At 51.1% G+C, this 12,788-nt stretch overlaps 1 protein-coding gene across 1 annotated transcript in view; it reads right to left on the bottom strand.

The window, feature by feature from the left end:
• GALNT14 (polypeptide N-acetylgalactosaminyltransferase 14) overlaps positions 1 to 12,788 on the bottom strand; it is a 192,141-nt gene that overhangs the window by 43,612 nt on the left and 135,741 nt on the right. The window contains exon 3 of the mRNA XM_080684796.1: positions 3,074 to 3,172. Coding sequence (XP_080540922.1) covers positions 3,074 to 3,172 — 99 coding nt within the window. The remainder of the gene's footprint in view (positions 1 to 3,073; positions 3,173 to 12,788) is intronic.

Raw genomic sequence — 12,788 nt, 5'->3', positions numbered from 1 at the left:
TTCACTTCCATCCAGCCTGCTGCTGATGTAAACACACGTCTGTTCACACATGGCTTTCAGGCCCCCAATCTGCTGTTTGTGTGCATTACACTCGGGCCTGAGCCAGGGGCCCGGCCTACATTGGAAGTCTGAGAGGCGGGACACAGGTCCACAGCTCTCTGCAGAATGCTCAGCATCTGGTGTGGTCTGGCACTTCATGGCTACACTCTGAAAACTATGTTGATGGCCCCAACCCCCCTCCCAGAGCACAGGGCACAGGGCACAGGGCATCGGAGATAGACCTCCAGGCCGGTGGACAGAGGCATGGGACCACAGCCCTGGCTGCCCCTCCTTCCACACAGGACCACAGGACATTGGAATGAGAGTCCTGGCCCCTATCCTCCACTCACCACACACACCCAAAGTTCACAGACTCCAACTGGGGCCCCAACTGAAGTGAGGCGCTCCGTAGACTTACAGCTCAGTGTGCTTTTAACATGTCAATGTTAGTATAGAGTATCGTTATTACTATAATGAAGAGGTGGAGGAGCAGCTGGAAGAGGAGAAATATGTCTTAGGACTAAAAGGGCTGAGTCTGAGGGCAGCAGCTGAAGTGCTCCCAAGAGCATAAACATAGGGAAGCTTGGGGGGGCCTGTGGCCTCCATGTTATAACACCCCCAAAATGTTCCCAAGACATCCCCAAGAGGAAGGTTTATTGTGGGGAATGTGACAGAACTTGAGACATCGAATACACTTTTATCACCATCTTTACCGATGTGGTTCCTGACCTGCTCAAGGTCACAAGGCTAGAAGTGGTGGGGTAGAAACTTGACTCCAGGTCCTCAGACTCTAAGTGTGGTGCCCTTTAAGAACCCCTTCACCTCTTGTCTTTTGAGTGCTCACTAGGTGTGCAATATAGGGATGGCTAACATTTTTCAAGGGCTGGCCCAGATCGCAGTCCCCTAATGGTGAGAGCGTGTGTGTGTGTGAGTGTATGTGTGTGAGTGTGTGTATGTGAGAGAGTGCGTGAGTGTATGTGTGTGAGTGTGTGTATGTGAGAGAGTGCGTGAGTGTATGTGTGTGAGTATATGCGTGTGTGAGAGAGTGAGTGTATGTGTGTGAGTGTATGTGAGTGTGTGTGTGTATGAGTGAGAGTGCGTGAAGGTATGTGTGAGTGTATGTGTGTGTGAGTGTGAATGTATATATGTGAGTGTATGTGTGAGTATGTGTGTGTGAGTGTATGTGTATGTGTGTGAGAGCGTGTGTGTGTGTGAGTGTATGTGTGTGAGTGTGTGTATGTGAGAGAGTGTGTGAGTGTATGTGTGTGTGAGAGAGTGCATGAGTATATGTGTGTGAGTGTGTGTGTGTATGAGAGTGTGTGAGTGTATGTGTGAGTGTGAATGTATATATGTGAGTGTATGTGTGTGTGTGAGTGTATGTATGTGAGTGTATGTGTGTATATGTGTGTGTGTGTGTGAGTGTGTGTGTGAGAGTGCGTGAGTGTATGTGTGTGTGTGCGTGTGAGCATGTGTCTTGAGGAGGACAGAGGTGTGTGGCATCATAAGACTCTTTGAAGGAGGAGTAGCCATCCTGGGAAGGAGCTTTTCTCAGATGCTATAGTGTCCTCATGGAAGTATCTAGTGGACGTGCCCAGACAGCCTTGTGTGGGGGGCTGTGGCTGGCACTTTGGAACCAGTACCTCTGCTGCCGTGTGCTGCTCTGCCTGCAAGGCTCCAAACCTCTGTTCTCCCTTCACCAGAACATACCTGGGTAAATGGGACCACCCCTCACCCCGTGCACCCGCCCCCGCCCCCCGCCACAACATACCCACCCCACACTGCTTGCGAGTCCAAAAGGTAAGTTATTAGTCTACCGTGAGACTCGCAGTGACACCTGACAGTGAGACGCATTTTCTTGTCAAAAGCTGAAGTCTTGTTGGAAATATAATTCAAACCAGGCGGCTTGTGGGATGGACTCAGAAGCCAGGGCAGACAGGCAAGCAGCTGGTGGAAGGACCCAGCCAGCCAGTTACCAAGACATCTGGGCCACAGACAGAGCTGCCCCCGCGGACAGAGGGGAATACGGGACAGAAGCCTGTGTGTTTGGGCCGGTCCCTCCCTCCTTTTCTAAGGGATACACTGACCCTGCAGAGTGGACACTCACCATGAGTGACAGGTGTCACAGAAGACTTGGTGCCTGCCATCAGGGGGACCCTATTGCTGACTCCCTCCTGCCATTTGGGGCTTCCCCACCTGCCAACAGCCATGCAGGCGGGGCAAGGAGAGAGAGAAGGTGTGGCTTGTTGATGGAAATGACAAGAGACTTTGCTGTGCTTTGTTGTCTCCTTCTTAGGCACAGAGAAGGGGAGTCGAAACAACCAGGATCTTCTGAGAACCCCGCAAAAAATTCCTGGCCAAGTCTCTGGGGCCTGTCTGTGTTCAAGGGGTGTTCGGCAGGGGGCAGACGCTGGAACTTTTGCCTATCAAACATGCATGCAGGCCACAGGCCACACAAGCAAGGACCTACCTATTAGCGCAATGGCACTGAGGGTGGATGGAGAGGCCCACGAGGGAACAGGGCTGAAACAGTGGTGGCTGAGAAAGCAAACATTAGCCATTTCCCGTGGGGCTGCTCTCGTTTGCACCATCGGCCCTGACAGGTGTGGGAGGCTGTGGAGAGGCAGGTGCTGGGACAGGCAGCAATTGGCAGACCCCAGTTCTAACCACGGTCTGATGCTGGGGGCGGGTACATACTCAGCCTCTCAGGCTTCAGCTCCTTCGGCAGCTGTGAACTTAGAACTCATGTTCTAGAGGCGGTCAACACAGTAGCCAAGGGCAGGGCTCCACCGGGCCCTCTGTGACTCTCAGTGACCTTCTGCAAGTTACCCAACACCTCAGGCCTCCATCTTTCCCCTGTGGAATGGGAGATGTGAGGAGTAACCAAGTAGATGCATGTGGAGTGTGCTGAACAGTGCCTGGCGGGTGGTTAGATACATTTGATATTCTCATCACAAGGCCAGTCCCCCCAGCAAGCAAACCAGCCCTCACCAAGTGCTGGCTCAGGCGGGCTGGGCGACCCGGAAGGATGCCTTACCTGCGGATGGTCCTGAGCAGGGTGGAGCGGGCCTCGTTGTGGAAGGTGATGATGATGCTAGTGGGAGGCAGGTCCCTGCAGTACATCAGCAGCGTGCATCTGGGGAAGAAAGGCGGGAGACAGCTAAGACCTTAGGTGGCAAAGCAGATGGCAGGGGCTGGAACCACAGGCAACGTGGTGGTCACCAGCATGGACAGATGCCTGGCGTTGGATGGGGCAAGACCCCAGGGCCTCACCCAGCCCAACCTGGGGCAGGGAAGCTCCAAAAATGACTGAAGCTCAGTTTCCCAACACCTCGGGGAACCTGGGCTTGGAGCCTAATTAAGCTGAGATTCAGAACATAAATGTGGGATTTCTCCCACGCCCCAGTTAGTACCAGTGGTTCCTATAGCCGCTCAAACCTGTCCCCAGATCTTGGGCTCTGCTCCCCAGTCCGGGTCCATCCAGCCAGCAGAGGCTGCACAGGCTCTGGGCCAGCAGCTGCAGCCCACCCCACCAGGCTAACCCCGACCTCCCACCCCAGACACCAACATCCGGCAAGCTTACAGAGGCAGAGCCCTCAAACCCCAGCATGAACAATAAAACCCCGTCTTGAAAAAGCATTCATTTCCACAGGATCAGGATCATTTCATATGACAATTACATCTGGGGTACTTTCAATTTAGTACCTTGCTGCAAGTGAAAACTGAAGCCCACGGCCTGGAAATCACTATAATAACGAAAATAAACCTGCCGAGAGAGGCTGGTGCCACCAGGGGCTGTCCCTGCTTCTTGCTCTTTCGGGGGCTGTCCAATTACACGGAGGGGTATTAAACAGGACGTAAATAACAGGTTTGGTGAGTGAAACATTTCCTTTCTTCATATTCCAATTTCTTCCTAGGTTTTTAATTTGGGGTCCAGAAACCCAAGGATGGACTTCAAGGGGGCTGTGAACTCTGAAATTGTTTGAAAGCTGCATATGCAAATGTGCTATTCCCCCCCTTTTAGGGAGATGGTGCATAGTTTTATGTAGATTCTCAAAGAAGTCTGTGGCCCAAAATACTTAAGATCCTCCTTCCTAGGCCAGTGGGCCTGGCGTCCCTTTGGCCTCACTGGTAATTCTGAACCCTTTTCCCTAAAGAGCAAAGACTGAATGAGAGAACTTTTGGGGACAGGACCACCCTCCCACACAAGGGTCTGGGCACCATGGCCAGCTGTGGGACCCTGGGCAGACCACCCGCCTCTCCAGGCTGCTGTGCGCTCATCTGTAAGACAGGGCTCTCCTGCTAAAGGTTCTCACAGAATCAGTCATCAAACGCTTTGATTAGGGCTGACACTCAATAGCATGGTTGATTTAAACGGAAGGTCACAAATGTTCTGCAACTGAGGCTCAAGTATGTGGCTGCACACCCGAATTTACCTTTCTAAGCCTCAGTTTCTTTATCTGGAAAGTGGAGACAGTTTTTAACTGGTAGACTCCCCTCCCCCCGCCCCAGATTATTAATAGATGGCTGACAAATAGTAACTCATTTTTAACATCAAGTCAATTGGGTGGAGTCAGATCTTGCAGGGGCTGGAAAGGCGTCTTTGGTGAGTGGTCTGGCCAGTGCAATAGTGGGTGAGGGGTGCTGGGAGGCTAGAGGAGGAGAAGCGAGCAAAGGAGGTGGCATCAATGTCAGAGGGGAACCAGCGCTGTGATGTCCATTTGAATCCTGGGTCTGCCGGATACTGCTGTGTGCCCGTGGGCCATTTACCTTCTGAGCCTCAATGTTGTCACCTATACAGTGTGGACAAACACCTCCCTCCTGGGCTTGTTCTGAAGACCGCAGACATTGCAGGCAAAACACCTGGTGTTCCGCAGACGCTGAGTCAACGGCAGCTGGAATGATCCTACTGAAGCCGAAGCAGCCTCCGGCAGTGTTCAGTATTCCTGAATTAGAGCCACGAAGTCACAGTTCAGAAGAGGAAGGGGCTCTGGAGCTAGCCCAGGCCAGGCTCCTAAACTGGGCTGAAATTTGTGGCGTAAGAGGCCTGAGCTGTTCTCTCCTGGGCCTCAGCCCTCCAGCTTCCTGTGCCTGAGGATCAGGAATCCTGTAAGCGCCTTGAGCATGCACAGGATTTGGGAGACAGGTAATGGGGCGGTGCCTCAGACCTCAGAGTCACAGGCATCTTGCTCCTGGGACTTAGCACTATCTGCCTCCTGGCCCTGCTCACGGCTCCCGGTACCTGGAGTCATCCTTTATCGCATCTGATGTCATGACAGCCTCTGAGAACCTTTACTCCACAGCTGAAGACAACTGAGGCTCAGAATCTCGCTCAAGGTCACACACCAGCAGAGTGGCTTCCATGAGCTGAACCCAGGTCCCGTGACTTCTCACCTGGTAAGGGTCCCTAGTGTCCCACTGTGAACTCACCCTGGTTAAGGCACAGAGCTGGAGGGGCTGCTGCTGGGTGGGGCCCACCTGCCTGAGGCCTGTGCATGAGCCACCTGCCCTCCGAGGCCCAGATGGGCCACAGCCCTGCCCAGAGACAAGCACAGGACACAGGCAGCAACAAAGCCAAGGGCTGAGAAAAATTCTTAAAACCTGACGCAGTGAGGAGAGGCGGCTCTCTGTGAGAGCAATCTAAAAGATTAATCAAACAGCGAGATCTATTAGGGACACGAGGGGAATGAGAAAGGCTGCCAACACTGAGATCTGGCACCGGCAGACGGGCCAGAAAGCATGTTTATAATTTATTAAGGACTCGGGGGTTTTACTGGTGAGGGGAGCTAGTGAGCAGAAAGGATAGGCGTGGGGGGGCGGGGGGGGGGGGACCGAGGAGGAGGGGCGGGATCACCGCTGTGCTGAGAGACAGGTGCCAGCCCCGGGCTGCCGTCCCGATTGCCACAGAAGCTCCTGAATAATACACACCCCTCTCAGCCGATCTTCCAGGAGCGGCTTCTTTTTTTCTTTAAAGAAAGAGTCTATTAAGACTCTCCATTTTCCTAAGTTCAGCGGGGTCTCAAAGTGCTTCCTGAACCACCAACTTCTTGAGCGTTCAATACCACTTATTGGCAGAGGTTGCTTCCCAGAGAGGGCTCCGAGATGCTCACCCCTGGCCTGGGGATGGAACTTCTCCCTCTTTTGTCTCTTTCCATCTCTCCACCAGCCAATCGCTGCTCCCCTGCTACCGCCACCCCCCACCCTTGCACCCACACACGTGCCAATTCGAGCATGTCAGAAACTCACTTAGCAAGGATCACTGTCAGTTACCACAGAAATACAATGCTAGGCATATGCCTTTCCATTTATTGCACAAGCTCATTAAACTGACAGCAGCCTGTAAACAGTGCTATGAGGATCACCACCCCCACTTTCTCAATGGGCAGCAGGGGCCCCTGGGGGCCTGTGGGGTGCCTGCTGGGGCAAGGACCCGGGTCCTCTGGCTCCCGGACAAAGTCTCCCTCCTACAGCACACTGCCCTTCGGGAAGAGGAGATGTGGTCATAAAGTATAAACATTCCGGATTTTATTCTGGAGCACAAAATCCGGAGGGAGAGGTGGGGAGGCAGCCTCGGTAACTGTGAAGCAGAGGGGAGAGCTTGATTATTGTTACTAAAACTAGAGGCCCGATGCACAAAATTCGTGCAAGAGTAGGCCTTCCTTCCCCTGCTGCCAGCACTGGCTTCCCTCTGGCACCTGAACTTCCCTTGCAGCCCCGGCTTTATCCGGAAGGTCGTCTGGAAGGACATCTGGTCTAATTAGCATATTACGCTTTTATTAGTATAGATATGCACGCAAAGCAAAGCTGCTCTGGCTCCTCCAGACCTGACAACGGCCCTGAGTCTGAGAAGACAAACTCTTGGAAGGGGTTCTGGCATCCCAGAGGGGAGACTGAGGGCAGTCAGATAAAGGGGAAAGGTCATGCAAAGGTCACGCCACATGGGGTAATGAAACCCAGCAGGCCTAGGGTGGGGTACATGGGGTCAAATCTTCCTTCCTGAGATCCTGGCAGTGACTTGACTTCTCTAAGCCTCAGCTTCCTGGTTCGTAAGGGTGAAAACACCCACTTCAGGGAATGCTTTAAAACTACTCCCAGTGATCCCTACCGCCAGGCACTGCAGTGAGCACCTCTGAAGGCTCCGAACAGCCCAACGAGGGACTACCATTTAATGGGGTCCCTCATGAGGACACTGAGGCATAGGGAAGTGGTCACTCTGCACCTAGTGACCCCAGGCTTCCTGGACGTCCTATCACCAGGCCACAACATCTGCGTGCCAGCATGGGTCCAAGCACCCAGCTGTTACTCAGGCCCACTCTGTGCCCTGCACACCATGAGCACCCCTGTGCCCACACTCTAATCACCACCCCAAGAGCAGTTTCTACTGCGCTCTGGAATCCAGCGGTTGCAGTGACCTGCCCAGAAGGGAGGGAGACATGCTAAAAGGGGCCCCAACTTACTGCCCAGATGGAGCCAGAAAAGGTCAGTGGAGGTGTGATTTCCACGAGGCCCCTTTCTAGGGGCGGTTAATAAACAGCTGCTCCTGAACGGGAAGCTGTGGTTGGTCCCTCTGATGCCTGGAGCTCCAGTGCACGCTAGGAGCTGAGACCCAGGCAGAGGAGACCAAAGCGTTATCTTTCCGTGTGTCCCATTTCCTGAGCTCCACGGCCACAGAGGCCAAGGGAAACACAGCCACCACGTGACACAAAGTGGGGTGGTTTCCTGGGAGAACACTGTCCGTCCCCTAGGGAGTAGCAATCTGTGGATTCCCAGATGCAGACAGCAGGGTACCTCCTCCCTCCTTCCTCCCCCGCCACCAAAACTGATGTGTGTGAGGAAGAACGGATGAGAAGGGAAAGCTCTTGCTTGGCCCAGGGACCTTTCCAGAATGCCAGTCCCCCGAGGACAGGGACAGTGAACCTGCTGCCAATGTTTAGAATCGATTTAGTTTTTGGAGCTGAGAACACCTAACGCATTCCCAGCTCATTCTGTAAGGAAGCCTGCTCTTAGCTACGGGGAAAAGGGAGACGACCTCAAGCTATCAAATGCCGCATCTGCGACTGGACTCTAGTTTCCAATTCAACTCTTTAGAACAGTAAAACATAAGCCGTCCAAAATGTATGACGACTGTAACACCAGAAATTCCCTTTAATCGCATTTCATGGGCAACACTAATACACTGCAAAGCATGAAATTTTTATTTCATGTCAATTTCCCTGGGATTTCACATGCAGATTAATTTGTTTGTCCTCATAAACATATACTGTCCCAGTTTCCTGCTTTAATAGCCACCCTTCCTTACTGTTACAGAAATCCTCCAGCTCATAAAAAAAAACACTTAAAATAATAGTGAGATCTGCTATTCCCCGACACTTGCCGTGTTTTGAATTGCTGAGCATGTTATTAAATTCCAGGATACTGGGAGGGTTTAAGTGGGGCAGGGAAGTGAGCTGCACAGGAAGTTGATTGGGCGCCGTGATGGACAGCTGGTGGCCCCCCAGTCCCCACCTCCTTGTGTGATCTCCTCCCAATAAGTGTGAGCTGAACCTGGCCACTTGCTTCCAAGGAACAGAATACAGCTAAAGTAATGGGATATCACTTTTGTGACTAGGGTACAAAAGACTGTGACTTCCATTTTTTTGGCGTGCATGCTTTGATGAAGCAAGCTGCCATTCTGGGGAACCCCACATAGCAAGGACTTGGGTGTGGCCTCTGGCCAACAGCCTGTGAGGAACTGAATCCTGCCAACAAGCACGTGAGGGTGCTTGGAAGAAGGTCAGCCATGCCCTGTGATGCCTGCAGCCCTGGCCGACACTTTGATTGTGCCTGTGAGAGACCCTGAAGGAAGGACCTACCTGAGCCATTCCCGAATTCCTGACCCACAGAAACATCGTCATTAGTGTAAGCCATTAAGTTTTGGGGTAATTTGTTATGCAGCAATAGACAATACAGGCACTCTTAGCGACTAAACAAAACAAAACAAAAAAAAACAAGTCTCCTGGGTTTCTCACGCCCCAAAGGTAAATTCTCTTGGGTACCTGGTAGAAGAGATGTGCAACTGCATCATGACTCCCCCACACAGGCTCCCAGAGTCCCCAAAGAGCCCTCATTGATTCCTGGTGGCCTCCAAGGTAATGCTAGGGCCTGTCAATCATCCATCCTCATCCCCGGACCCGATGTTGCTCCACATTCCCATCATGTCTTCATGGATTACTGCAGCAACTTCTAGCTGGCTTTATCCCCTTCCGATCTATCTTGGACACTGCAGCTAGAATGATCTTTTCAAACGGAAAATCTTTATCACCTTTCAACGCTGTCCACATTTCTGGGTTTTTAATTTTTTTTTTTATTGATTTGAGAGAGAGAAACATCCATTTGCTGTTCCACTTATTTATACATTCATTGCCCTGACCAGGGATCAAACCTGCAACCTTGGCACACCACAGGATGATGCTCTAACCAACTGAGCTACCCGGCCAGGGCTGTCCAAATTTCTCACAAAATAAAGTTGAAACTCCTAATCACAGCTTACCATCCCAGGGACCGGCACCACTTCTGACTCCTCCCTCCACACCCTCCACGTTCTAGCCAGGTTGTGCCTGGCCTGCTTTCTCCCTCTGGCCAATGAAGGCGCCGCCTCCCTCCCACGTGACTGAAATGTATTCGCCTCTCTCCCAAGGTGGGGCTGTTTTCTCCTCTTCTAATCCTGGGATTAGAAGTTATTTCCCCAGATCCAAGATGGCGGCGTAGGTAAACACCTAAACTGCTGCCTCGCACAACAATTTCAAAACTACAACTAAAAGACAAAACGTCTATCACCCAGAACCACGGGAAAGCTGGCTGAGTGGAAGTTCTACAACTAGAAGGAAAGAGCAAACAGCATTGAGGGGTGCACAAGCGCCGAAAAGCTGAGGTACGGAGACACGCGAATCGGGCTGGCGACGGGTGACTGGGGGCGCTGCTGTTTTCAACCCGAAGGGAGATAAGCTCCCGATTACTCTGAACTCCAGTTTCTGGGGAGACGCGGGGGACCCAAACTCCTACGGGGAGAAGCTGGACTGTCAGCCGTGGGGTCGGAAAGTGAGGGAGGCTTGCTTGCAGGGCTGCGCAGGAACAATTGTTTATTGTGCTGGGGCGCGGGACGCGGGGACACGGTCAGAGACGCAGAGCCGCAGAGCTGGCTTACTGGCAGCCATCACTGTTTGCCACGCCCTAGCCTAGTCACACCCTGAGACCCCGCCCTGCACAATCTACAAACCCACACAAGCTCCAAGCAGTGGCTTTAGCATATAAATGGTCTGCCCTATCGCAGCTTAACCTAGCAAACTTGCAGCCCGGGTCAGATAGCTCCAAAACCTCCAAACCCCAAGCAAAGAAGAGAAAACTGTAGTTCTTGCTGTAGCTCCTGCTGGGTGGCCTCAGAGAGTAGCTGACCTGCACCCCATTGGAGATCCAGAAGCCAGTGTACCTAGTGGTCAGTGTGAGACACCAGATTTCAACTCCTCATTCCATAAGTGACACATTCAAGAGGCAGACTCAGTGAGCACCAAAGCCCCACTGAAACAAGTCCTGCACCATAAGCGTGTCTCCAGCGCAGCAGTTCTTCCATTATAGACACAGCAGGTCCTCACAGCCAATTGGCCTGGAGGTCAATTCCTCCCAGTGTACCAACAGCAATCAAGGCTTAACTACACCAAGACTTTGCACTCAGCCCACAAAGGGGTGTACCAAAGGCGTCCACCTCAGGTGATTGGGGAGGCTGAGCTACTGGCCCCTATAGGTCACCTACCACACAAAGCCACTCCATCAACACAAGGAAGCAGCAAAATGCGGAGACAAAGAAACATGTCACGAATGAGAGAAATGGAGGAAAGCAAACTAATGGACGACATAGAGTTCAGAACCACATTTATAAGGTTACTCAAGAATCTTCTAAAAACTGCCGAGAAACTTGATGAGACCTCCGAGGAGCTTAGTGAGACCTTCAAGGACCTTAATGAGAATGCCAAAAAAATGGAAAAGGACCAGTCAGAAATTAAGCATACACTGTCTGAAATAAAGAATATACAGAAACTCAACTGTAGATCAACGTACCCCAAGAATCAAACCAAAGATCTGAAATATGAGGAAACAAAAAACACACGACCAGAAAAACAAAAAGAAAAAATCCAAAAATATGAAGATAGTGTAAGGAGCCTCTGGGACAACTTTAAGCGTACCAACATCCGAATTTTTGGGGTGCCAGAAGAAGAGAAAGAGCAAAATATTGAAAACCTATTAGAAGAAATAATGACAGAAAACTTTCCTTACCTGGTGAAAGAAATAGACTTACAAGTTCAGGAAGCACACAGAACCCCATACAAGAGGAATCCAAAGAGGACCACACCAAGACACATCATAATTAAAATGCCAAGGGCAAAAGACAAAGAGAGAATATTAAAAGCAGCAAGAGAAAAACGGTTAGTTACCTACAAGGGAGCACCCATACGACTGTCAGCTGATTTCTCGGCAGAAACTATGCAGGCCAGAAGGGAGTGGCAAGAAATATTCAAAGTGATGAACAGCAAGAACCTACAACCAAGATTACTCTACCCAGCAAAGCTATCATTCAGAGTTGAAGGTCAGATAAAGAGCTTCACAGATAAGAAAAAGCTAAAGGAGTTCATCACCACCAAACTAGGATTACATGAAATGCTGAAGGGTGTTCTTTAAGAAGAGGAAGAAGAAGAAAAAGGTAAAGATAAAAATTATGAACAACAAAATGACATCAAATACATACCTACCAACAAGTGAATCTAAAAATTCAAGTGAATAAAAAGTCTGAAGAACAGAATGGACTGGTGAATATAATAGAATCAGGGACATAGAAAGGGAGTGGACTGACAATTCTCAGGGGGGAGGGCGTGTGAGGGGTGCGGGAAGAGACTGGACAAAAAGCTTACACCTATGGATGAAGACAGTGGCAGGGGGTAAAGGCATGGGGTGGGGTGGGGAATCAGGTGGAGGGGAGCTATGGGGGAAAAAAAGAGGAACACCTGTAATAATCTGAACAATAAAGATTTATTTAAAAAAAATGCTCAAAAAAAAAAGTTATTTCCCCTGGGAAGCAGTGCTTGACCTCCCAAGGCTTTTCCAATGGGCTCCCCTAGGACCCTGTACCCACCTCATCCCTGAAAGTTATTGCTGAGTCTTGTCAATGTACTTTTCTCTCTCCTCTGCTGACTGTTAGCTGCAATGGAGGCAAAAACTTATTTGCAGCTGTAACCTCCGTTAGTACCTAGCAGAGCAACTAAGCACCGCAGACATACAATAAATGTCTACAGAATGAGGGGGGAGGAAGCAGCTGAGGCTTCCACGGGGACAAAGCCACAGGGGAGAATGTATCTTGCTAAGTTATGGGTGACACCAGCTCCATTGAGCTGCAGAGCTGTGAGCCGAGTGAGGCACCAAGGTCGGAGTAAGAGACCAAATTAAGTCACAAAAACTGAAGTTGCAGCATGAAGCCACAGTGGCAAGAACGGGGAGCCTGGGCTAAGGTTGTCCTGGCAGACATCTGGGAGTCACATGGTGCCTCTGAAGAGCTCTGACCCATTCTCTATTGCACTGGAAATACTCAGCCATGTTTGAAAAGCCAGGATGCACCCTTGCTGGTTTGGCTCAGTAGGTAAGAGCATCGGTCTGCAGACCGAAGGATTCTGGGTTCGATTCCAGTCATGGGCATATACCTCGGTTGCAGGTTTCTCCCCGCCCCAGGT

The sequence above is a fragment of the Plecotus auritus genome, assembly GCF_963455305.1.
Source record: "Plecotus auritus genome assembly, chromosome: 8".
NCBI lineage: Eukaryota > Metazoa > Chordata > Mammalia > Chiroptera > Vespertilionidae > Plecotus > Plecotus auritus.
Note: the sequence above shows the minus strand (reverse complement) of the source record. Positions and strands in the feature narration are given on the sequence as shown.